General features: G+C 37.1%; 1 protein-coding gene across 1 annotated transcript in view; it reads left to right on the top strand.

Moving 5' to 3' along the window:
• Positions 1-21,323: 21,323 nt before the first annotated feature.
• LOC104075855 (protein kinase C alpha type) overlaps positions 21,324-27,261 on the top strand; it is a 56,559-nt gene continuing 50,621 nt past the window's right edge. Inside the window, exons 1-3 of the mRNA XM_009576511.1 lie at positions 21,324-21,440; positions 22,234-22,345; positions 23,078-23,206. Coding sequence (XP_009574806.1) covers positions 21,324-21,440; positions 22,234-22,345; positions 23,078-23,206 — 358 coding nt within the window. The remainder of the gene's footprint in view (positions 21,441-22,233; positions 22,346-23,077; positions 23,207-27,261) is intronic.

Genomic DNA, 27,261 nt, shown 5'->3' on the forward strand with positions numbered 1-27,261 from the left:
CCCCTCTCTCCTGCACAGCCTGCGAGAGCCCCGGGGCTGCCAGTAGCCGAGCCGGCAAGCCTGGAGCCCTGGCTGGAGCGTGCAGTCACCTCTCAGTGGTGCGGATCTCCCCTGGGCACGTGGACTGAAATTTCTCATCTAGCGTTACGGCAGGTTTTCAAATGTCCTTTAGGTTGCATTTCATTTTTATATTTGTGTGTGCTACCCCAAGATCATATTCTGGTTTCAGCTTGTACCTGTCAGTCTTCACAGGTCCTTTTTCTCCTTTGCCTCCAGATTCATTACATCCTCAATTTATCAGTTTCGTCGTGTCTAGCACAAAGGTACTTTCAGTTTGGGATTCTGCATGTTCATTTCTCTGAAAAATCTAATAAAAGTTTCTAATGAGGTCTGTGGTTCAAGATTTGTCGTCTTTGACTACTAAGCAGTCTTTGACACGCTCCTTTAATTTGCATTCTTCCTCAGCTTTTATTCTTTTAGGTCTTTGCTTTGGGGGTTTGTTTTGATTTGGTTTTGTTCCTTAGTGTTCATTTTCTTGTTCCATAGCTGTGTTACTCCTTCCCCCCTTTCCATGGGGCTCCCACAGAGTTTCTGCCCTGACCCTTTCCCGTCTTTGGGAGTCACTGTTGGAGCTGGCGTTTTGGCATGGTTTGCTCTATGCTAATGACGATGGCATCATCATCTTCTCTGCTGCTAATGTTTTTCTGATGCTCAGAAGTTTGTTTTCAGAGCTCTTTGGGGAAGTGAAGGGTCTCTTGTGCTGGGTGTGAAAGGACCAGTTGTCTACAAATAAGCAAGGGTGCTCTTAGTACAGATATAATATTTTGCTTAGCTAACAGATAAACAGATACAATGCTTAATGTATCATGATTTGACAAATGTTCCATACTTAATACTTAAAATGAGGAGACATGAAAAATCTTTAAGTATTTTTGCATTTCTTATGTAACTTTTCTAATGATGATTAATAGCATTGAATTATTCCATTACATCTGTGCTTTAGGTAGCTTCTTAAGTTTTAGCCCTTTTTAAGAGATTTCTAGGCATCTTTACTTGAATAGATAGCAAAAGATAAAATCAGTAAAGCATATGGACTGCTGATAGGTTTTTAAGTTATGACCTGCCTCCACTGACATTGACAGTCAGATACAGAATTCTTTTCCTCTCTATAATAAGGTAAACTACGATTTTTGATTCTGCTATTATTATTAAAGGGATTTCCCTTGACTGGACATTGATAGTGGTATTTTCCTTAAGTTCACTTCAGTGTTTGTTTGCTATCTTTAATTAATTAATTACATTTTAAACACAGTAATTTAGCCTTTTATTACTCTTTTGAGCCCTAACTCTCCTCTCACATTGGACGTCTGATCAGGAAGTCATCTTTAATACAAAGCCACTATTTTGCCCTTCTCTATGCGTGCAGATGGTGTTTCATTTCTTGCTGGAAGTAGTCTCTGCAGAAGACGCTGCCAAAGTATCTTTATTAACTAGCTGGCAGAAGTTTTGGGCAATTGACCACTTTTCCTTCAGATGATAAAATCATTTTGTCTGGCGAATCTTTCAGATTTTTTAGTGGCCTTCAGAGTTCCTTTGCAGCCATCCTTAGAAGAATGGGGGCTGGTGATCACAGCAGCATGCTACAGGTCTCGTCAAGGAGAATGAATTTTTTTGAGATTCTGCTAATCATATTGTTCATAGTTCATGCAGGAGAGTGAGTTAAAAAAGTGGAAAAGACGGTGAAATATACAACCAGTTTTTATTCTCCAGATTAATTTGTTGTGAATAACTGTCCAGCAGACTTAAAACACTGTCTGCCTTCGGCAAACAGTTCTTTAACAGCATGGTTGAAGCTAAAGCACCTCGTGAACTGTGCTTCTTTACTGTTTTGGGTTTTCCTTTGGGATTTTTCACTGCCCTGTCGCATAACCTGCTGCATCCAGAATCCTCTGTGATTACATACTGAGATGCTGTGACTGTACAATAATATTCCACAATTTTCTTTAAAACATACTTAATGATATTTTAAAAGAAATTTAATTATTCTGCAGAAAAGAAAAATGGTTTTTTTGTTTGTTATACAGAACAACAGAGAAGACAAACAGTAATTTTTGCTGGCTGTTTGGGTGATTCAGTGAAGGCTGATGGAGTATCTGTTAAGCACTTTGAATTGAAGTTTGAGATTTAGCTACAAAATTCATCATCCTGCAAGAAAGAGGAAAATTTAATCTCATTGTCAATATGTAAGATGAAAATTTACTAAAGCTAGATGTTACTGTGAGTAAATTGAGTTTGAATTCATTAAGAACCTAGAAACAATCATCAAGTCGGTAATGAATGTAGTAAATGCAAAAGCAGGCTTTTAATATTAGCACAGATTTTGTTGAGCTTGCTGCATGCTTCTTACTGCTACCTGCTTATTTTCCAATTTTTAGGCTGATTTTGTAAGGAAACCGCATGTGGCTTGTCAGGACACTTAGTCTATCCTGCAGCTCAGTCTTGTGACTTAAACCATGTTCCATCAATTAATTCATCTGACAGCTTCTTTCTCCTGACTGTTTCCCCACCAGTTAGAAATTCCGTTGTCTGATTTTATGCTGAGGAATTCCTGATGCTCTTCAGCCCTCTGCCTGCTCCGAGCTGCTGCAGCACAGCGAGGAGTGGGTGTTAGCATGACACCTAGCATTCTTACAGCACCTCTCACAAGCCTTCAAGGCACTCCACAGTCATCAGCTCTCTCCATGTCCCTGCAAGATAAGGCCATCTTACCACAGGTATTTTACAACTTGGTAACTAGACACAGAGAAAATGAGTCCTGCCTGGATCATAGAATGAATGGGACAGAATTCCCATTCTCCTGATGTCAGATTTGTTCTAGACCCCCCATGTTGCAGAGTGTGCGTGTCTGTAGCTCTCTTTGCCTTCACAAAGCGCTGTGAAAATAAATGGTGTTTGCTTCTCATCCTCAGGAAATGTTTATGAGGATGGGGTTTTTCCTTTTAGAGGAGAGAGAACTGGAGATTGGGAGAATAAGTTTTCTAATCAAGAAGAAACCAAATCCCTTCCTTAGTAAGGGCTCCATTTGGGTTATTATAGTGCGATATTTCAGGCATTTATTTTAAGGCTATGTGAGAAGATGGTATCTTTGAAAGATACTGAATATTTAAACGAGTGTTCTAAGATGTTCTGAATTCTCAAGGGACAGATTAATAACTTCAAGCTAAAATATTTCAAAATAAGAAAGATATATTCCAACGAGTTTTTTGCCTACTTAAAATAACCCAGCTGTGAAACTGGAAGTATGTGGTACTAAGTGTTCTTTGTTCAGAGTTTAAAAATAATTCAAAACCCCAGAGATCTGGAAGCAGATGTCTGTGCTTCAGGATCCATAAGGCCCCAACAATGGGAATATCTCATTGTCAGCGTACTGATTTCATATTCATGTGGTACCCATTTATTCACAGAAAAGTTTCTTTTTCCACTGGTTAAAGCATCGTTTTTAGAGATAGGGGGTTTGGTGGTGGTTTTTTTAACTTGTTCCGTGTGCTTCGGATATTCATTGCTCCAATCTGATCCAGCATTCTCAGATATATAATAGGTAGCTCAACCTTTGTACCACAAGGTTATTTCCAACAATTAAAAACCAGTGGAAATCATTTTGAGATCTGTTTTCCCGCAGCCCACCGGGCACTGCCGAGCCCTGCCTGCCCCAGGCTCGGGCAGCTGCGGGGGCTGGCAGCATGGGAGAGCAGGACGGCAGTGAGAAATGGGGCTTCTCCCACCTGAGTGTAGAAGATGCCACCTGCCTGGGGTTACACAAGATCCACGAAACATTCACTTGCAGGCCGGGTATGTGTTAGGCTCAGTTGGCTCAGTATGCACTAAAAATGATAATTGCCTAATATAATGTTGGTCTTTGCATACGGGTGCCTGATCCAAGCCCAGAATATTCACTGGATGTGTTGCATATACAGTGTAGCATAGTATAAAGAGCTTAGGAAACTGCTCTTCCCATACCACTCTTCACAGTGTTCCATTAGCGTGACATCTCCAAATTTCTTGTTTTAATTTTACTCTTATTTCTGTTCTTTATTCCTTTGTCATATTTTCCCTCTAACAATTCTAACGCATTCAGTGACGCCATACATATATGCCCCTCTTCTGAACTGAAGACTTACATTTTTAAATAGATATTGCCATTTTAACCTGCAGTTACAAAAATAAATTACCATTTTATTGGCTTGACTACTTACTCTAAACTGTTCATTTCATGATGCTGTGGGCATGATAACTGAACTGGTAATATTTGAACACAAATACATGTTTAATCAAGGAGCATTATAGAAAGCTTTAGGGTAAAGATTTAACATGAAATGTTTCTTTTTCATTAACACTAGAATAATTAATACTTCCCTGTAGTGTTTTTCATCCATGGCTTTTGTCATTGTTCATTTTTTAACCTGCAGTTTATGAAAAGACAGTTATAATTGTTTACGTTATTCTCTGGAGAGGAGGTTTTTAAACAGGTAATTGTAGTTCAGAAACATTCAGTATTCATATTTCAAGCATTATTTCAGTCTGTGTATTCAACATTTCTTTATTTAACAGAGAAAGCTTTGATTTAAAAAGTACCTACCTGATTCACAGTGTCTTTGATTAGATAGATGTGAGAATGTTATCCTCTTGTTTTTAAGGTAGTTACTTAGTATTGTCTTGAGGCAGGCTGAAAATAAACTATAATTTAATTGTGTTAAATTAATGATATATATTTTTTTTTCAGGGAAAGACTTGAGTGAATCTCAAAGAAAAGCGAATAGTTAGGCATAAAGTAGTCTTCCCTGTTCTTCTGCTTCAGATTTCTCTACTAGCCACACAAAGCTATTCCGCACGTTGGATGACGAGGCTGGTGGAGACCCCAGGGACACTCTGGTCGTCTCCTTCATTGAGGTTTTGTGGCTGGTGCAAGGGTGGGGACATTGATGGACGGGTGCAGCATGGCATAGATGGGGGTGTCATCTGCTGGGGTGGAAGTTGCAACTTTATCCTGAGCACAGCTCAGATGTTTTTTAATCCAAAGGGGACCTGAGGACACGTCATTTTTACCTACTGTTTATTTTTGGGAAAGAAAGTTTTCCTGGAGAATCAGCACTACATGTCCTAAAGGCTGTAGGTAGAGCACAAATATATGTCTCACTAAACACACAGTGTATTGACTTCATTTTATATATTTGGCTCTATGCTTTCGGGGGCTAATAATTTTACAGAAAGTGGATTATTTATTCTCTGTACTGTAAAATCAAAGCTTTGCGTATGTTACTGGCTCAGTAGGTGACCTGCTTTCTAAGCTCTTCCTAATTTAGGCCATCAAATATGCTATACAGGGTCCTGACATTGTTTAAAAAATCCAAAAGTCCCACAATGTTACATATTTTAGGAGATACTGGAACATATCTGTACTGAGAGTGAGTGTTGGGTCTGAAACCTGCTATTCGCTGGCAGACTAAAAAGAAAGTATAAACATTCAGGTCAATAAGAAGGTTGAACTGCATCTAGAGCAGAAGTCATACATAAGTGGTATATATATATTGACAGAGTAGCTGGTAGTAAAAGGAAAAATGATAGGCTAAATGATTGGATAAAGTCAGTCAGACAATTTTAGATCTATACTTTATTAGCCTCTGTCACCATCCATAGATCATGAGCACAGATGAATGTGTTACATCTGAAACACTGGCCAGAAGATGGAATGCAGTAATGTAACCACACCATATATAATATGAAAAAACAAGTGCACAGCTGCTGGACTTTAAGTTAGTATCTCTCGATCATGCATACTGCTTGAATTTTACTTTTGGAGCATTTGAGAATTGCTCTTGTTGCAGGGATTTGTTGGATGAGACTTCAGTTATTTTCTCTTTGTTTTATAAAATGCGGTATAATACAAAAAGTAATAATGAGAGAAGAGAAAATCTGACTAATGAGATCTGTATTTAGTCTGTGAAATATGTGGCTCAGTGGTCTTAGTGGCACAGACAAATGTCGTATTTGATCAAACCTGTTGTGATTCTTTCTCTTCTCTTTCTCTTAGTTGTAGGTATTTACTAGTTTGCTGATAAACAGGACAGTTGCATAATGTAAAATCTCTGGACAATAGTTTAGTGCCTTCCAAATGAAATTGTTTTGTTATTAATTAAAAAAAGAAGGTGGGAGACCTTTATTTTGCATTTTTTTTTCTAAATTCATTTTTGGGGGTTCTAGAAACAGCAGTTACTTGAAAAATCTTCAAAAAAAAAAACCCTGGCTATGCTGGTATAGCTTCTGCTTAGAGAATCTGATGTGGCATGTCAAAAAACAGGTTTGCTGTGACCTTTGAAACTGCCCAGATGACTCAGTAAGAAAGACTTCCACTGTGTCTGGCAGTAGCTAATGAGTTAACTGAATTGCGCTGAACCAAGTTGTGCTGTTTTCTGTAGGACAGTATATTTTGGAGTATCAGCTGGTTGACAGGCTCAAAATTTACTCTATTTCAAAAGAACTTTGATACTGTGATACTGTGATAATAAAACATCTCTAAATGCTTTAATGTAGTTTTACAAATAGATAGATCATATAATACAGGGATGAGAATGTGCCTGCTTCTGTATATGGAAAATGGTCTAGTTGTTTTGGGTGCTGCTACATTATAGATAAAAATGCTGTATAAATGCAGCAGTTTATACGTTGTGTACTTAAACTTTTATTAAGCTGTGATAAAAGCTTTTCTTTTAATGTTGTATTGCTGTTGCAGAGTAGCCTCATTTGTTGTGCCTGACATGAAATATGTAAAAACTAAAAATAATAAAACAAGACCTTGCTCTGTCATGCTTAAAGTAGCTGTGGGAGTTGAATGGAATGAGACTTGATAAATTAATGATGCTAAGTGCTGAAGGAAAATGGAAAAATGATGAATGTAAGTAGAGAGGTGCCAATCTTTAATACTGTGATTGATGAGCCAGGCACATAGGTAATGGCAGAAACTGTGGGCAAAGATATAAACCAACGGGTGAATTTAAAGCAATTGGGTGAATTTGGGACTAACAGTAACAGTGGTTAACAGAGACACATTTGTTTTAATTGCTTTTAAAAATATGTTTACTTCAGGAAAGATAATACGATTTTGTAAATATTTAACGCATTATTATTCCGTTTTTTTATCTTGTAACCAACCATGTGTTATATTTTACTGCAAGTCTAATTTGACTTTTTCTAACTGACATTTATTATGAAACTATATTTTTGTTTGAACTTGAACTGATATTATTTCTGGTTTTCAATTCATTTTTTCTTACATAATGGATTTTTATAGATTTCTGTGCCAGATTCAGTCAGTCACGATCAGCTCTGGGGTTTTTTGTGGTCTGGATTTTTTTCACCTTGCTCATAGTAACCTAGTGACAGGTTGTTTAATGTAAAGTTGAAGCCTGTTGCAATGCTGCATGTCAACAGGGGGGAGTCTTAAGGCATGGCGATAAAGTAAATGGCATAGGTGCAGAACAAGTCTCCCTAGTTTGGGAAGTGAATTTGGTTTTGCTTTGATTGCATGTCAGAATAAGTCCACGTTAAAGCGGGTCAGACTCTTTTGCCTTGCCCCCCATGCACACATAGTAGGTAGAATTGATGGCTGCTCTCGGTGACAGCAGAAATGATGAAATACACAGTAGTGGTTGTTGCTGGTATTTCTAGTATCAGATAAATTAGAAGGAACTTCACATTTTGTGGACCTCATCTCTTTTGCGACTTGTCTTTCTCATAATTTTCTTGTAATGAAAGGATGTTACAAATTGTCAGATAACTTTTTGAATCAGAAGATCTCCAAAGAGCAGCCTTTAAGTTTTCACCAACTGATTTGCAGTAAATGGCTAAACAGTTCATTCTCAGTAGCTTCAGCACTGCAGTGCAGCTAGACTCGAGTATCATTCATGGGACAGAATAGCTGTTTATATAATGTATTGGTTTGTGTCTGATGTTGATTATATCTGAAAAAAGATATTTTATTTTTGTACTAGGAATTGTTTTTTATATGTACAACTCCTCCGTGAATTTGATGGACGTGCCGTGAATCTGATTAGGATTGTAGCAGCCGCGTGAGGCTTAGTCCTACATCTTCATACATTCTGTCCCCTCCACTTCATGAAGTTTACAGATTTACTGCATGCTACTTTTATCAAGTGATACTTAATGTTAGTCTTGGATCAGAGGGACTACAGGACATTTTGCACCATAATTGTAGCTATGCTGTGCAAAATATACAATCCACGTACAGCGCATTGAATAATACGCAGAAAAATACTATGTCTGCTTGATGCAGTGCATCTTTATTTTTTTTAACAGATAAAGCATTTGGTGTAAATCTGAAATTCATCAATTTCTTTTTGCCAAAAATCAAATGCCCAATGAAGAGCAGTGTATGAAGTTCTCAATGTAAACTGTAACAGAAGCATTTATGTTAGTATTAAGCAACTTCATGCTAATTGCATTATATTGCTATCTACTAACTCAGATTATGCACATTGTAAAAGTGTTACCTGAAACCATTTGTTTTCTTTTAAATGTGAAAGTTCATCTGGAGGACATCTGTTATTGTCTCCTTGGTTTTGTTTAATTTAATGGTGAGGAGAGATTTTCTGTGCTGAAGTGAGGTTTCTTAAGGACTCTTGGAGACATAATGTAATTTTTGGCTGCCAATTTATAAATATTTGCTTTGCATTTAAGTTTTTCCATGTTTTGCACTTGAGGTAGTCTATTATGGAAGGATTTTTCTCCCCAGTTCTTATATTTTGTTTTATCTTCAACTAAAAAAAACACCTTGAATTTCCTCCAGCTTCTTCTTGATAGGCTGTGAATGTCTAAATTGTTGCCAGGATGGTCACTGTAGAAGGAAAGATGTACATCTTACTGACAACATTAATTTTCATGTGTTTCTGCAGGCCCGTCACTTGACCAGTGCTAGCAAAACTGGTTTTCAAAGATTTTTTTTTTTCTTTTCTTTACTCCTCAAGTCAGTCTTCTACATGTTTATCATATCAGATTTTTCTTTCGGCAGGATTAATATTGTGCAATTCCATGTGTACCTGGGATTAATTTTAATAATTGATTTTAATGCAGTGTTACAAATGCTTAGCTAGCAGTGCTAGAAAAAGCCTATGTTAATCTATATACTGGATTATAGAGGAAGACCAGTTTCTGTTCTTCTTATTTTTAAACATTACATTACTTGCAGATGAGAAAAAACGCACTTATTCTGCTGTCATACGTGACAAGCAATTTTCATAGATGCCTGCTTTGTAATCCCTGACTAAACATTGCACTGTAATGCCTTTTATGAATACAATTTAAGATCTTTCCAAATTTTTTATTTCCTCCATAGTCATATCAGTCTGTAGAGCTCCTAGCTAAAGGCCGTATCTAAGTGGTACATGATGCAATGAGCAGACAAGTGTCTAGCCTGACTTGCCTCATGTTGGCAAATTAATTACAGTTGTAATCATTGCAGGGACTCCCAGTACGTGTTTTTTGACTGAATTTTGTAAAACCAGGAGAGAGCCAAAATGGCACAACTTTTTCTCCTTTGTTAAGAGAATGAAAAAAAGCTATTTGTTTATTTTTCACTCTTCACTTTTTTGTCTGTTGGATGTACATTTTCTGTATAAAATGGAACTAGTAGTACTCAAGAGGATGAACTTTAAAAATGATAGATGACATTCATGGCAACATGTAGGACACCATTAATTTGCACTGGCTGGGAGATTTCATGCCAAAGAGAAGGAGGAAGGAGAAACGTGTGCGGAAGAGTCTCACTTGGAAAGTAACTTGGCCTTGGTTTGTTAGTTTGTGTTACCAATTACACGGAGGATATAGTATTTATAGGGGTTCACAATGTCTAGTGTAGGAATATACTGCAATGCTTTCTACAGCTACGAAATCTTCACAGTCAGAGGCTTCACTAAGGAATGCTCTTACCTGCAAGTGATTTCTGAGAAATAAAAAGTAGGAGTCTAAACTTGTTTTCCCTTTGTTGGAAGTACTCTGCCAGCAAAACGCTTCTTTGCAGGCTTTCTTCCAAATGAAAAGCCTTCAGTGTAATCTGGGAAGCTCCTTTGCCATCAACAGCCTTGAAAAAACCACTCTCATTAAAGAAGGAGACAGAAAAATGCTTATTACCGAAACCTGTGTCCGTGGAATGGCCTCAGGATGGGCATACTCAAAATATCTAGCTAGGAGATGATGTTGCAATGTTACTAAATGGTTTGGTGAGCCCTTTCTGTATTTCCATACTTTTTTTTGCTTTGAACAGTGCAGAGTTAATTACCAGATATTAAATATTTATAGATGATATTATTATTCATTGCTAAATGCTGTAAGGACTTCTCCTGATGCTGCAAAGCCGTTGAGACTCATTCAGCCTTAGGAGGAAAGCAGCCATGAGGAAATCCTCCTTTCAGGGCTTCAAGCACTGGAGCTCACCCTTCTAATGTGATTACAAGAGTCCTTATTGTGTTCAGATTTTTGATTAGCAAACCTCAAAAGGGTCAAATTCAGCCCAAGGGACAGAAGATTTGTGTCGGTTCTTATTTTTAATCTAAGTGTACTCTCAACTGTGGTCACAGTGAAGCACTTTTCTCCCCAAGTAGTAGCATTGAGTTTTGGTTTTAAATCACAAATAGTGCTGCCAAATGTCGGCGAATCAAGAGGCTGTGCTAAAAGCCTGTCATTCTTGCAGGGATTTATTGTGCGCCGTTAACTTTTTCTTCGAGTTTCAGTATTGTTTTCTGAATTTTTAATCAGCTAATAAATAGCAACTGCTACACTGCTATGGAAAAATGTTATGGATCAGACAGCTTGGCTGTGATCTCTGCCATTGTAAGGTCAGGATTTGAGGACAAAAGCTATTGTCAGAGCATCTTGCACATTCAGTCTTAGCTGCTTATTTATAGTTTTTTTACTTTACTCAGAGGAGTGACTTTTTCAAAAGAGAAAATACTGACTTGCTTATAGAAAAGATACCAAATGCTCTATAAATACTAACGAGTCTAATGTCTCTATATTCCTTGGTCTGCAAAATTTAACGTGCTTGAATTACTTTTCTGAAGAAGGGTTATTTAGACATATGGAAAAACATCTGTTCAAGGCATAAATAAATAGTGTTTCAGTGGTTATACAATTTAAAAGACCATTCAAGGACTCTGCCTTATTATCTACCATGATACGATTCTGGGTATGGTTTCTTGAAGGTAGCGTTTTTCACGTTGAGGTGTAAATTTTGAGATAAACATGTTTGAATCAAACCCTTCAATCGTTAATGGAATTTGTATGTACCATCATTCTGTGGGATTTTTGTCTCTGGAGAAGAAAATTCTGCCCTTGTTGTGAAATGTCTGCCTAGTTTATAGGTACTAACTTCCATACTTCTGAAAAGACAGAGCTGACATGAAGAACAAAAATGAGATGGTATGCTTAAGTTATGCATATTTTACCCTCGTCGTTGCCTTTTTTTTTTTTGTGATTAACCAATGTGTAAAGTATCAGGCAAAAATGAATTATTCAGTGAGTAACTTTGAAGACAATTTGCTCAGGTGTTTCAAATTTGCGTCTGTCTCTAATAAAATTTGTCAAATGAGGAACAATAGGACACCCCACAAGTTCTTGTACGAGGAAGCTGCTGAGTCATGAAATTCTGACTGATTTTGAATCAAAAACTTCTCAGACTTCAGAAATCACTGTTTCTGATTTTGTGCATGATCAGCACAGTTGTGCCATTATACCAAAATACAGAGATGCATAATTTTGTAATGGACAGGGAATTTTTAAAATGTATTTATTAGCATGTATGTGATTTTTTTAAAATGTAGGTTGTAGAAAGAGGAATATAATTTCTTGCTTTACAAATTACAGAAATGCAAGTATACTGTTGGCCTTGCATTTAAATGAGCTGTTGAACTGTGACATAAGGAACTGGATAAGGTGATGACAAATATAAAGTTCTTGCACTGTGGCGTTCATCATGGCTGCAAGGCTTCTTTGCAACTCTGATTTTACTCCTGTATGTGCCTTTCCACAGCTGTTGAGCTTCATCCTGCCATCTTTTCTGGAGTGATATTCCATAGATGAAGTCCTGAATTGCAGTATTTTGTGTGTTAAGTGGTTTTGGTATTTGGTCTGTGATGAGAGAGACACGCAGAAGTTTGCATTTAAATTAAATACCTTGTAAACTCAGTAGAGAATACAGAAAGCTCTTCCAAAGGACAACAGAGAGCACGAGAGAGGAACCTTTTACTGTAAAGATGCCTACAGTTAATGGTATGAATACCCTCCCTGATGATCAAAACAGCCCTCTTAAAACTATTTAGTATTAAAAGTAAGGACAAAGTATTTAGAGGAGAAACCTTTTAAAATGACACATGCCTGTCATCTCTAAAAAACCTTAGGTGATTGTAATTGCTCCCTGTGTAGTCTGATTTTCCTGAACAGTTCTTCTTAGATCCCTTTCTTCAGGAAAGACAGAGTCCTCTCTTCCTTCAGGAAGATCAATGTGCAGTGTTTAAAAACTCTGCTGTTGAAACATCAATGCAAGATTCCAGTGAAGTTCATCCAAAAAAAAAAAGGGGGGGCGGAAGGATGTATGTGTCAGAACTTAACCTGAAGTAAAGGTAAAAGAGAGATGCAGAGCTCTAGGGTGTGCAATACCCTGGGACTGACAAACTTCTCTTAGGATTTCCTTTTCACTGTTCAGGAAACACCCTCCCGCAGTATTCAATTTCCACAAACAAATCTGTACAGAAGTTAGTGGGGTTGGCTTTAGATTTTGAACCATATTTTGATGTATATGGATATTACATCTTCCTGTTTGGAGGCAACACATCCAGACATATAAATGTCTTGATTTGGAAGTATGCTGAAGTGTACAGATGCTGCTGTGAGAGGTGGGAAGGAGTCAAGGTGCTATGTAAATAAGTGGGTAAGGGTTTAGTGAGAACGTGTAAGGTGTGCATTTATAAATTTGTGGGTTCTTCCGGTAGCATTCAGCATTTTAGAGAGGAAATTAGAGTTCTGCATTGTGAGGAGGAGTGGGAAATGTAAACCAGGTATTATTCAGGGCCTTGCATATTGAAGCAGCTCGGAGGCAAGAACAGTAGCAAGCTGCATTCATTAGCTGCGTTAATAGCTTCGCTGCTACTTCACTCAGATTTTTTGGCAAATCAACTCATCTTTATGTGCTTGAATCTATCACTTAATAGTTGTAAAGACCTTCATTCAAACCACATTAGACAGAACTAACTGAGGGCAGGTTTGGCTTTACAAATAAAACCTTGAGATTTTTTCATTTTTGCTGTTGTCAGCAGTCAAGAAGTTTGGGGTCACAAAGACGCTTTCTTAAGACTTAACATGCTAAATGTTATCTCAACTTGTGGCTGTGGTGGCTTCTGAAAAAGTGTTTGGAGTCATTCCCATTTTTCCCTGCCTTGATTCTGATTACTTCTTGGACAAATGTGTATCACTTCCCAGTATGAATAGTGTTCAAGCTACCACGGATGTCGAATTGTTTGACCTGATACCTCTGCACTCAGGGTCACTGCTTTTACAGAGAAACCAGGGCATTTCAGGTGAGGTCTTTTCAGCCTTTATCTCATTTCATCTTCTGTTTAAGTGAGTGAGAGAAGGATGGTATGAGCTCCAGCAGAGGATAATGGGGAAAAAAAATTAAGTTGTATCATCTCTAGCATGAGCAAGTTGGCCAATAATGAAACTTAAAAAAACTGATGAGAAGTTATTGTACACAAATATATTAATGTAAAATAATTGTCGTGCAACCTGGTATCACACAGTGCAATGACAATGACAACATTACCTATTGGTGTTAAGTCCTTTATCACGTTAATGATGCACTACACCTAGCCACGTTTCAGCTCCATCGGAAAGCATAGAAACTACATTGTAGCTTGTAATATTAAACAATTCAGCATATTGTACCTATCAAGAAGTAGCAATACCCTTTTATACACCGGGAATTTGTTTAAATTACTTCTTCTATCTGATCAATGTTAAACTATATATTGTAAAATGTATTCAAGGTGGAAAGGATACTCTGTGTTGAAAAGTTTATATGTTCAACAAATAAATTAATAAATTACCAAATATTAAAACTAATAAATTAGTTTTTTAAGCAAGGCATATACAGCTGTGCCTCTGTCTTTCTAGAACTCCTTTTGAATCCAGATCCCTGGATTCAATCTTTATTGAAATGATTTATATACTGTAACATTATGTTGAGTTGTATCTGAAACAAAATCTTGCCCCATTTCTTCCTGGTCATAAATCACTTTCCAACAGGATCTTTTGTTTATGCACTTTCTGTAATTATACTGCAGTTTCTTCATTAAAAAAGAATGAAGAAAAAATAGCCGGTAAACACCAAGTCCCTTCCAAATTTTACTGTCTTTATAGTAATTAGGAAATTACAAATCCCTGTGAGTACAGTCATGCAGATCTTCTTTCTCCATTTGCCAACTCAATCAGTACTATTCTATACATGAAGAACATGAACAAAAAGGCAGCAATCAAAATCAGTTGATTCAATGACCACCTGTTTCTTTTAATTAAAAATAATAATTTAGTGTGAATTCCAGGAGGGGACTGAAAAATCTGCCTTTGAATCATTTTTGAACTGTGGTCAAGCTGTCATCTCCTATACAAGCATAGAGAAGGAAATAATTGATTCATAATTGTCACTATTAATTAAATAAGATATTTTTCTGTTTGTGTACCTTAACTCTCTTCAGATTAATAAAGAATAGAAGTGGTCTTATTAGCAGTGATGGGAAAAAAGATTTTTTGGGGGTTTTTTGGCTGGAGTGTCATTTATTACAATGAAAGTTCTACAGAACTTGAGAATCAGTCTTCATCTCTGAACGTAATTCCAACCCTTGAACCCACAGATGAATTGGCTGTAGTTTGGACTTGCCGTACTGCAGCTGCTTTCAAATGTGCTGGCGTGGGTCTGCAAGCAGCACGGCAGTGTTTGCACAGCGCTCTGCTGTGTGTATGCATAAGCTCAGGGTTCTCCTACCTCTGTTATCTCTGAAATCCGTCATGAAAAGAGCCTGCCTCTTCTTTTCTCCATTGCATCCTTGTTGTACAGTCTTAAAGACGAATTTACATTGGGTTTATTTACCTGTATTTTTGCTTAGTCTTCATTTTCTTATCCCACCACTACCTTCGTCATTGTAGAGTTGAATGCAGCTCTGTTTATGCTCTTAACACCCGCTCGTATGTTAAGGTGTGCGCGTGGTTTCCCGTCCTGCAGATGTCAGTGGGATGAATGCTTTCTCTGAGTTATTCCTTAGAGTCACTCCAAACAGTGAAACTCCAAATTCTGCCTGGAGGTAGGATTCCTGGAAAGAGTCAGTGTATAATTTCTCACCAAGTAAGAAAGCATGGTTATGTCATTCCTGTGCTCCATTGCAGGAAGGCGCTCTTAGTAGCTATATGTCAACCTATGGAAGATTTTTTTAGGTGCTTGGCAGATAGATGTGGAGCTCTGTGGAGTCTTGCAGCTGGGGAGGAGTAACCGCAGGAACCACTGCAAAACCCAACTGATCTGTAGTTGGCCCTGCTTTGAGCCAGGGGTTGGGCTCAGTGGTCTCCAGAGGTCCCTGCCAGCCTCAGCCCTTCTGGGATTCCGTGATATTTTTGACTCTTCCGGCAGCAGAAGTCTTATCTTTTACTGTCCTTTACTGAAAGCAAGAAAACTTTTCTACATGCAGCTCTGAGAGAGGAAATATCAAACAAGCTTTAAGCATTTGTAGATTTTGTAGTAAGAAGTGATATGATCTTTATACCACTGACTTAATAATGTTACTAAATCTTTCCCGGGAGTCTCAGTTTCTCTTTGCTTTCCCTTTCCCATTCGGTCAGCAGCCTCATTCGGTCAGGAAAGAACAAAGCTGGTGACCAGTTAAACAATGACTTTTTGCTGTTTCTTGCTTCTGGGCTCTGATCATCGAAGCCGTATTTTAAGCCCTGGAAGTTATTTCCAGTAGAAGCATCTGGCTCCTTGGCTGTCGCAGCTACTCTAGGTTGAAGCCGCTTTCTCAACTTCAGATGCCAAGCAAATCACCGAGATTTTTGTTATCTCAACAGAAAAATAAATAGCGGACAGAAGAAAGTTGCTCAAACATTGTATCTGAATGGGGTCTTAGATATTGTAGTTGCTGTTTGGAAGGTGTTTAGGAAAGCTGGAGTCTGAAGACGTTCATAAATGAAACAGAAGTTTGCCTGAGGACAGCGTGGGATGAATGTGGGATTTGGCTCCACACAGAAGAAAACACGCTAGGTTCTTCTTAAATATGTTTCATTAACTTGGTATTCGCTTGGGGAAGTTACAGCTATTTCAAGTAAAATATATGCGGTACAAATTGCAATGGTTTCATTGATCTTTTAAAGCAGCGTTCCTACGATCCATACTTTAAAGACATTTGGAGGGGGACGAAGAAAGATGTAGGATTCAGTGTTTCTAACGCAGTAGGAAATGTTTAAAGGTTGTGTATTAATGTGGAGAAAACAGACCCGCCAGTCTTCCAGGGCTTTTCTATTGGTAAAGAGGAACGGTGATCTCTTATCTCTTATAACGATTTGTATATGGTTTTGCATATATTTAATGTATTGTTTCCCCTTCTATTTTCAATAGAAATTCAAACAGTTAGTACCACAATTTATGCCACTGAGGTTCAGGAATTATTTTTTTCTTTTGTCTAAATGAAGTAATTTGGGATGTGTTAAGCTTACTTTTCCTTTACACCTTTTAAGCTAGTAAATAAATATATTTGTAACTGTTTGGTTGGGGATGAAGATCAATCCTGTGGTTCTGTCATGGAGGTAGGAAATGGAAAACTGGGTACACTTGCATTTATTTCCACAAAATTGTTCTTTGTTGTTGTAGACCCTGATACAACCTTAGGAACTTGCAGGTCATCTGCTGCAGAACTCCTCTAAGTTATTTTTGTAATGGAAAATATAATCTTCCCTTTCTCCAAAAATATTTTTACGCTTGCATTTTTGCATTTTCTGCTTCTTAATGATCACAAAAATAGCAGATAGATATGGAAAACAACCTTTCATCAACCATAGGCAGTTTAAAAAAAAAATTAATCTTATGTCCTGCCTAAGGCCTTGTTAATGTATGTGTGTTGGTATTAGTGACTGAAAACAGTCATTTTTCCCCCCACCTTGATCACTAGTACAGGCTCTGGCACCGCCAGATCTGCTTGCAGTATTGATTTAAATTCCTTCCAAAAATCATACCAGTTCTAGATGTGTGACATAGAAGATGCCAAATTAAAGACGATACAGATACAGTTTCAGAGGTTTTGGTCTTAGATACATGGTTCTGGTGACACAGTTATTGACACTATCAAGTGGCATACTATGAAAGGACTTCAAGAAGTAATAATTTGATGCTGATTTGTATGTAAAATCTCCACTGATGCAACCTCACATGAGGTGTTTTTTGTGTATTTTATACTTAAAAGTAAAGTGATGATTTAATGCCTGCAAAATTATAGTCGGTCCAATGTTGCTATCAAGGGGAATAAAATTCTAACCAAAAGGGAGCTTTCAGAAAGAATTCAGAAATATAATGCTCATAAGCAGTTTTGTAATGTGTTAAAGCACAGTTTGACATGTGCTGCTGGTTAACCATGCGCTTTCAATTATTGCACGCCCTCGTCTTTGAGCCGGAAAAATTATGGAATGATTTCTCGCAGGGGGGTGCTTTCCATGGCTTTTCAATAAAGGAAATGGCTTCATTTGTGCTAAATAAAGAAAAAAAGGCAGGAATGGTGGCAATAATGCTGCAGGGGGGCAAAATGTAGTTCAATGGCAGTGCATAGATTGAAAAACGTACGGTTTTGGTGAGATGCCTCCGTGTTCTTCTGCTTCCCTCTGCTGGAGTGCGGCAGGATTCCTGCCCGTCTCCTGGCCAGGCTTTGGAGCTAATCCGAACCCCTTTTGGCAGAGCCAGAGGTGTCTGTCTGGGCAAGTCACTTCTGTAAACTCATTTATTTATTTTTTAAAGGTTTCTGCTCCTTTTTTGTTTTTCTTTCAAGAGGTCCGCATAGTGCAAGTCTGTGCACAACACAGATCGCCGGGTCAGTGCGATTCTACAGCTGCCTGTCTCTGTATAAGCATGTCTCAGCTTTGGGACTAATGAATAATATTTTGATTTTTTTCAGAGCTATATGGGGTGTAGATGCCCAGCTGCTATTCATCTTTATAGGGATGCTGCACCCATATATGTCATTACAGGCTCTGAAACTCCTGTCTATTGTACTGCAGTCGAATTGCAGAGCACTGCCTAGATTTCTGCCAATTTTAAGTTTTTTCAAAGACAAATACTTAAATGTCTGTGATATCGATTGCCCAGAGTCTCCTTTCCCATTTAATTATATTATATTGCATTCAGTTATACTTATAAAAATGGGAGATTGTCTTAATAATAGCAGAGAATCCACTTTTTAGCATGAAAATAACATGAATTTTAATAGAGCGTATCATTCATCACTACTTAACAAGTGCTTTCCCATTGCTTTCCCATTGCCGCTTTCCCCCTTCATAATTTTGATGGATTTTGGAAACAGAAGTGGGTTTTCCCTTTAGAGTTTCACAATTAATCTATGCCAAGTTTAGTGCAAAGTTCAATTCTCTTGCAAATAGCAGCCATTATTTGGCAGTTCATCTGTCATATCCTGGCTTGGCTCCCTGTGTTTACTATGAAATATGACTGCCAACTATGCTTTGGGAATTATTGAAAGTTTACATTGATTAAAAGGGGATATCTGAAGAAAATTTGCAGGAGCTTACCTCCGAGTAGTTTACCTCTAACTGAAAAATACTAAAGACGATGCTATTTCCTCAATAATGCATGTAAGTCACTTAATGCATATTTAACATCGGGAATTATTAAACTGTCTTAACAACTAATAAGTGTTAATTGCTGTTAATAATATAAGTAATGAATACTGGCAATGTGATAATTATTACTAATTTAGACACTTATAATTAAAGTGTAAACTATAGATTCAAGGGTAGTTCTAAATGCATGAGAAGCCCATGTTAATATAGGGAATAAGATAAAAAGGTTTTATCATCTATGATGGGTGTATAGCGATGTCTTAGCTTTCTCTATATGCTCTCAGACTTGCTTGCAAAATAATAATGTTTTGTATACTTCAATTTACCAAAAATAAAACAAAGCATAGGATTGAAACAGAAAAAAGGATTAAATACTGATGAAGAGTGCTCTTTCTTATTTGTTAGCTTTTAAATATTTTTGAGGTTCTTCTATTTACTTCTGTTAAAGGGATTTTAAAAGAGAGATTTCCTACATGCAAAGTTTCCATTTCATCAGTAGTTTTGGTACTGTTTTCCTCTGTCCTCTTTTTATGCTGTACCTTGAAGAAGTGTCTTTGTGTGTGCATATAGAATAATAACTAATAATAGTCAGAACACACTTGCTGCTTTTTTTTTTTAAACGTACAGTAGGCATTTTCACACAATGACAGAAAACTAATATTTATTATAGAAAGCAAATGATGATTCAAATTATATACATTGACTTATGCAGGGCCAACTTCAGAGTGTGATCCAACTTGCTTTATTTATTCATGTGACTGGTTTTATTTCATTCTTCTATAGGAATGCCTTTGCTGGTACTTTGTAGTTACATGCAGTTAGGCGCAGGAGTACATGAGCCTTTGCTTATGTAGTGCTGCTTTGTTGCGAGTGCAGTATAGTTGTCCTTACATGTCACAACATTTTTAAGCCGCACACACACCCCTGCTTAACTTAATTACCATGTATATTCTATTGATTGGAATGGAATTATTTGGTAGTGATTGTTATATAATTTTAGTATAATATACAGGTTCAATGTATTCAGTAGACATTCACTATAATAATTTCCCATCGTTCTTTCCCCTCTATATCATTACTTTATACTCATAAATACCACTTATGTCAGATGTTAAACACAACTTTAAAAATCTGTTTGTTCAGTGTCATTCTTAGAAGCTGTGGGTTTTGTCCTTCTCAGCAACAGATGTGTTTACCAAAGTAACGTTTATGTGTATATATTTATAAGGCAACAAGTCCCCTTATATCTTCTAAACAAAGCAATTTAAGGAAGAATTAGCTTTAAAAATGTGTTTTAAATTGTTTGGAAGGCATATAGTCAGAGTCGTTCCATCAGATAACCCTTTAGTAAAGCAATGTTCCCATGACCCTGCACCACAAGACCCATTGGCTATATCTTTAATAAATAACGAAACAGATGTTCTCTGGAGCATTGAATGTCATTCCATTTAGGTTAACTGTGTTTACAAAATAAATATGGTTGTCAGCAGTTTGCATTTCATATCTCAGGCTGTATAATAAACACAACTATTGAAATAGTCTCAATTTGAATTCTTAATGTGAAGCCTTTACTCATTATCCTGGATACTATATAATTTCTATCTGTGCAGTGAAAACTACTGGTTATAGATTCATGATAAAACTTAGAAAATTCACACAAAGAATGCTTACCAAAACAAAAAAAACCTTTGCGAAGTGTAGTATGGCAAAATACTAAATTTTGAAGGCAAGATTTTGTCTTCTCATAGTCATATTTTTATGAAAATTACTGTTAGGAGTTCCCAAATTTCTTGAATTTCTTGAGAAAGCACTTATACTAGAGGAATCTTTTATTTTTGAAGAAACATTTAGCAGGTTTTCCATTTTGTATAACATGCTGTGCTTTGCTTTTGATTTTTTGGAAAGCTTTTATTGGCAGATGCAAGCTGAAAAGTTAGTTTATTTTTTATGACAATTCAATAGTTCTTAATAAAGCTATATTAATATAAAATATAAACAGAAGAAAAAAGTTTTGAGGTCTCATTTTGCAGTTGTATTTTTGTAAAGGATGTTTTAATGCATGAAAGACCTGGCATTTCCTAATTTCCATGGTCTTTCTGTTAGTGTATGAGGCTGTAAAAATCTGAAGGAAAAAAGAAAGAATGTTAGCAAGAATTGATTACAAACCCCAGTGTATTTTTTAATGAAGAAGAATTACTGCTCTTCCCAACTTCTGATCAAGATTGTGCTGTGGTAGTTTTTACTAAAATGCAGAGGTAAACAGTGTTTCCCAAAGCCGTGTTAAAACATGTAGTTGGGACTGGAAGTGGTCATAAAGGATGTCAAAGCATACATGATGTGCACAGAAGTACAGGACTATCATGCTGTTTATATTGGCAATGCACATCTCCAAGTGTTGGGAACAAGCTGCCCGAGTCTGGCGTACTGTGGCTATGTATATGTGGAATGAGCCTGATGTGCGTGAATGTATTGAAGTTGTGATTTCTAACTTCCATGTAAGTGTTCTTCGTTTTCCAAAGGGGACCTCTAGCCCTAAAGAAATAGCAAATGTATTTGGATACATCATACAGTCTTTGGTTTTAAGTGATTTGGGTATATTCCCTTTCACTGGTCCTAAATTAGAAACCATTTCCAAGCTGCTGGTGGCCTTAAAATGTCCTCACTATAAATTTCTCTGTTGGAAAATCAGATGGGAATAGCAGTCTCGGTAAAATATTTGCTGCATGCCAAGTTAGAATTTGTTCACTTTCATTTACAACAGTGTGTATTATAAATTTGCAACATTTCAAGATGAACCCATCTTTGAGATCCTGATTTTACAGTCATTTGACTATATTTCAGATCAGCCCCTCAACATACTCTTACCTCCCTCCTCTCCTGCTATTTTTTGTGTCATCATTTCAGAACGGTGAGGATAACGCACTGTAAACAAGCAGACAGTATATGACACTTTAGCCACAGGCTGAATGCTGTCATTATACTTTATGTGTATGTACAGTCAGTATTTGCAAGTTTTAGCGTAGGTGAATCACAGGAACAAGCCTGCGTTCACTGAGTTGACATCTTCTTTCTTACACCAAAGCAAGGGAAAAATAGGAACGGAGGCCAATATACCTGCACCGATGTAGGTACCGCTATAAGGACTGTGAATAAGCTACATGCTGAAATATATTTTTCTGTAGCGTAAGTTGCAAAGCTGGAAAGTTTTTGGTATTTGAAGTAATATATTAAAGGCCTGTCAATCTTATTTTTCATGACTTGAGAATCTCTTTCTGTTTTTTCCTTCAGGATCCCAGAAGCAAGCACAAATTTAAGATCCACACATATGGGAGCCCAACCTTTTGTGACCATTGTGGGTCACTGCTTTATGGGCTTCTGCACCAAGGGATGAAATGTGACAGTAAGTGAAGTTTTTCTATGTTACCAAAAGAGTATTTTAAAAAGTAAGTGGAAACACTGGGTAACAGCTTCTTATTTCTTTTCTGTGGAAAATACCATTTCAAATGTCAGCTATTTATAGTATTATTATATTTCAAGTGGATATTTCGGTACTATAATAATATACTAATGAAAATCACCTCTGTTGCTGAGAACATGGTGTATTGAGTTTGATGTGGCTGAAGAGCATTTGCCGTGGCAGTTTTGAGGAAGGCTGGTTTCAGACTGGTCAGGTGAATACACTGTTGAAAACTGAAATTTCAGTTTGGTTGGTTGCCAAGGTCCAGTATTTTCCTTGCCTTTCATTTGTCTTGGAAGTCTCCTGTTAGAAAATCTAATAATCAGTTTAAACCTAACTCCCTTCATTGCTAATGCCGGCACGAATGCTCTGTTTTCTTAGTCATATTCCCAGCCAGTCTTTATTCCATTTTCACTTTTTTTTCCTTGCACTTCATTAACGATATATTTAGGTTTCTGAAGTAGATTATTTTATTCTCTGTTTCATTCGCTGTCTACAAAATGTATTGTAAGATGGAAACTAGCCATGTCGTTCAGTTGAAAAACATGCAGCTGTAATCTGAAAGTCTTGCCAACAGTCACGCTTTGTAATCTTAACTTTCACTTTGCTCAGTATTTGCAGTGTAATCATATTATTAGCTTCTCATAGATGTCTGAACCATTTTTATATCCACAGCTTGTGATATGAATGTTCATAAGCAATGCGTAATAAACGTCCCAAGCCTCTGTGGCATGGATCACACAGAGAAAAGAGGAAGGATTTATCTGAAAGCTGAAGTCACTGGTGACAAACTGGAAGTAACAGGTACACAACTCATTCAACTCATTTTGGAATTTTGCAGGGCTTATAAATGTATAATATACACGGGGAATTTATGCACCTTGGTCAAATCTTTGTGTATTAAAGCCAGTGACGGAGTATTTCCCTTCAGAATTGTGAGGATTTCATTCAACGTGTCCTTGAATCAAGGAACTCTATGAACTGGTGTTCATAAAAATAAAAAAAAAATGAAAGCTGTAGTAATAGCTTTAAAAACTCAGGAATATTAATTAGAAAATCACTGTAATGTCAATTTTTTGTGTAGGAAGCAGCCCAGTAGGATAGCCGTTATTCCAGTTCAGGAAGTTAGCCATCATCTTAAGAACCCAAGAAATACTCTAAACTTCCATCAGCTGAGGAGTTGTTTCCTGCATTTCAGAGTATTTAATAAACAAAGGCAACTTGGATTCAATCCCAAATATTATTCCCAGTGAGTTATAAAATAAAAAAATAATCACATTGTGTAAGGTTAAGATCATTAAGATGGGGGGGAGAGAAAGAGAGAGGAAGGAAAGAGAGGGTGGCAGTTCATTTGCTTGGAAGTGTTTCTCCCAGAATTTATGAGTAAGCTTTGGTTGTGCACACACACGCACACACCCACCGACCCATTCCAAGTCTGAAGTTGCAGAAAAAATTCTGGAAAATGTATTTTGCAAGTTGAAGGACTGTTTTGTCCCCCTAAATAGACACGTAATAGGTTGTTTAACTCCGACAGAACTTCCTTGTGCTGTATCAGAAAGTGGAGTTTATCACTCAGGATCGGCACCAGAATTTGTATTTACAGCATATGTTATGTTTGTTCTGTACGTGCTTTCTATTTTAGCTGGGGCCAACTGATATTTAGTGTATCTTATATCTGAAGTGTAAAGTTGGTAGTGAACCTTGTTGTTGATATTTCCTTTCTGTTGGACACAAATATACAAAAATGTTCTCTGCCAATCAGACGACAGTGTATTTACTCAATGGAGCACAGGGCAGGAATTAGGATGGACAGAATTTAAATAAGGGAAGGAATAACAGAAAATTTGGGTTTGTTTTTTTTTTTAAAGTAGAGGCAAGTCTATAAAACAAATCTAAATTCTAAAAGAAAGTCCCAAATTTTTATGGCTCAGAACTTTAAGGAAATTTAAAAAACATGCTGTAGTAACTAAAATCAAAATAAGTATGATATAACTTAGGAAATGGAGTAGAAGCCAGTCATAAACCACAAGTTATGAAAAGCTTTTACCTCAGGAGAGTGGATGGGCTAGTGTGTCATCAAGGTGACCAACACTGCTTCTCCAGTGAAGAAAACTTACAGGCAACACATCTTAACGCATCACATAGATGTACACTGATACAGCTTTAGAATTGGTACTGCAAGAAACTGAATTCACAACGTCCACACAATAAAACAAGACACAGGTACAATGCCGTTATCATTGCCTGTTTGGTGTTGCAAAATGGAATTAAATTCGAGGGCAAAGTTATAGCAGGACAAAGGAGCAGGTTTCTGAGACCATCTCAACTTCTGTCTTTGTTTCTTGATGCAGTCGTTGGCAGCCTGTGGATGTTGAGTGCTGTGTATTGCCTCAGCGTTGCTCAGTTGAAAGGCTGAAGCCTATTATATGCCAAAAGGATGTTCCTTCTACCTCTGCACTTCTTTGGGGAATGAATCTCAGTGGAGACCATACCCCTTGTAGTCAACATAAAGGAAATCAGACCATTGTCCTGAATTTTCACAGCTTATAGAATCAGCAAACTTCCCTCCAGTCGCTGTATTCATTCATGGCTTTGTTCTCTCTAAATCCAAATACCTCCATATTCACCTGTCAAACCTTGTAAAATGCATTGAAAAGGAGAGATATGATAAAATTTAGTTAGAAAGGATCAGAACGGATCCCAAGTGGTACTTAATTGTAGCTTAACTTTTCAAATAGCTTCCTGTCGACATAGGAGGGCTAAATTTGTCCAAGGTACTGTCATTAACAGAAAGGTGGTTTCACTAAGTAGTGAGACACTTCAAAGATAGTGATGCAGGTTCTAAAAGCAATTGTACCATGAGAGAGAACTAATCTGAAAATCACCCAAGTGACAAAATGTAATATTTGCATTATTCTAGGCTGCTTTGCAGCGAGGTTCTTAAATGTGGCTTAAACTTTCTGACATAATGCACATAATTTGACAAATAACATGTACATATTTTCTGATGATTCAGCAGGTTTATAATCCTTTTAGGGACAAAAACATTTGTCACAAGTCTTTGTACCAAGGCACTATAAAACAATTACATAAATAGGTATTCTTTTAGTTCACAATTTTATTTTAAAAGGTCTTGTCTGAAATATGAATATGGTAAAATTGTTACAGATATTTTGTAGATTTTCTTTATAAGCTCTTTTTGGTGTGAGTGTACTTGGCAAATACTGTTACTTTTGTGTTTATAAATGAAACATTTCCATGTCACAATAAGGTAGGTTTCTGGACAAGAAGAAAAATGTTTACTGTAACATTGTTATAGTTATGTATATAACAATTATGGTGCTGTTAAGTTGTTTTGGTTGAGGCTTGTCAGCATTTCCAAGCTTTCGAAAGTTTCTGTAAATAAAAATGACAGTAGCCCTGAAAGTAAGCTTCTTTTTTTTTTTTAATAAAAAATGCTATACAGACTAAGACCAGATTGGGTGAAGTTTCAGATACCTTTTGTGCATGTTTAACTGAAAATTAAATTAGCAATTGTCGGTTAGTTCATGGACATTATTGCTATGCAAAGATTTCAAACTCCTTTTCTCCCAGTAGGGCATTGCTTCTAAAATACTTATTGACAAAACCTTTGTTAGAATATACAGTTCGCAGAGCTGCCAAGCACGATACTGCTACCTTTAGGTTGAGGAAAGGAGGTGAATTAGATGTCCAGGAGGTTTAGGAACACCAGGAAAAATAATCAATGATTGGCTGTTTGGTTTGAGCCTTTGCCTGAATCTTTTTCAAAGGAATTACTCTGTAGGTGTTGAACTCCTTCAGCTGAATTCCTTAATATCTCTGCTCTGCATCCTGTTTTGGTTGTTAATTAGTTACTGCTGATTCTTTCATAGCCAGCCTTGATTGCATGCAAAACATCTGTGCTGCTAAACGGAGACATGCCACTCCGGTTGGCATCTTGCAAATACCTTCGATGGGCAACTCAACCATCCCAGTTCCAGCCAGGACAGCCCATCGAGGGTGCAGCACACACTTAATGGCAACTGGAAGATACAGTCACTTGCGGGGGGGACACTTGAGTACGTTGCAATTTATCTTTACTTCTGCGTAATTGCTTTGAGGGTTTTGTGGTGGCTTTTGTTTCCAAAAAAGGCCACAGTACATGCTTGCTTACTGTTTTCCCGATAAAATATTGTAAATAGGACTGGGGTTTTTTTCCCAGTGAATACTAGGAAAGAGGCAAGGCAGAGTACTGCCAGATGGAGTTGGCCAGTGGTTCAGTCAGATTATCTAAAATATCTAAGTACTTTGGCAGGTTTTGAACTGAGCTAATGGTGGGAATGATTCAGTCCTATATGTAAACATACTTAATTCTGGTTTACTAGGTCGGATCTTCAATCTGGGTGCTTAAAGGTAGACATACAGTCTTTTCTGTGTGAATGTTAGAGACTCTGCAGCACTTTATCACAAATAAGTAGGAATTTTGTATTGGTATACTTTGCCAAAACCATGCCATCTTCCCAGTGCTAGTTAATATGCTACATTCAGTGCTCATTTGTGTCGCAATTCTTAAATATCAATGGTTTATTTTATAGCTACTAGCTTGAGAGTTGCATTGCGTATTAATAATTTATTGCACTTGCAGTAAATCAGCTTGTTAGTTTTCTTTTTCTAGGAACTGTCTTGAATTGCTTTTTTCTGAAATCACTGAATTCATGACCCTTTCGTAGGCTGGACTGACTTGAAGATGCTTTTAGGCATAGTAAAGCAGTTTTTGCTATTCTTAATCTTTTGCTATTCTTAATCAGTGCTTTTTGCACTGAATTTTCTTCCTCCTGATGTGCGTTAAAAGTTTTGTC

This window comes from Fulmarus glacialis, unplaced genomic scaffold, assembly GCF_000690835.1.
Source record: "Fulmarus glacialis isolate BGI_N327 unplaced genomic scaffold, ASM69083v1 scaffold3684, whole genome shotgun sequence".
Taxonomy (NCBI): domain Eukaryota; kingdom Metazoa; phylum Chordata; class Aves; order Procellariiformes; family Procellariidae; genus Fulmarus; species Fulmarus glacialis.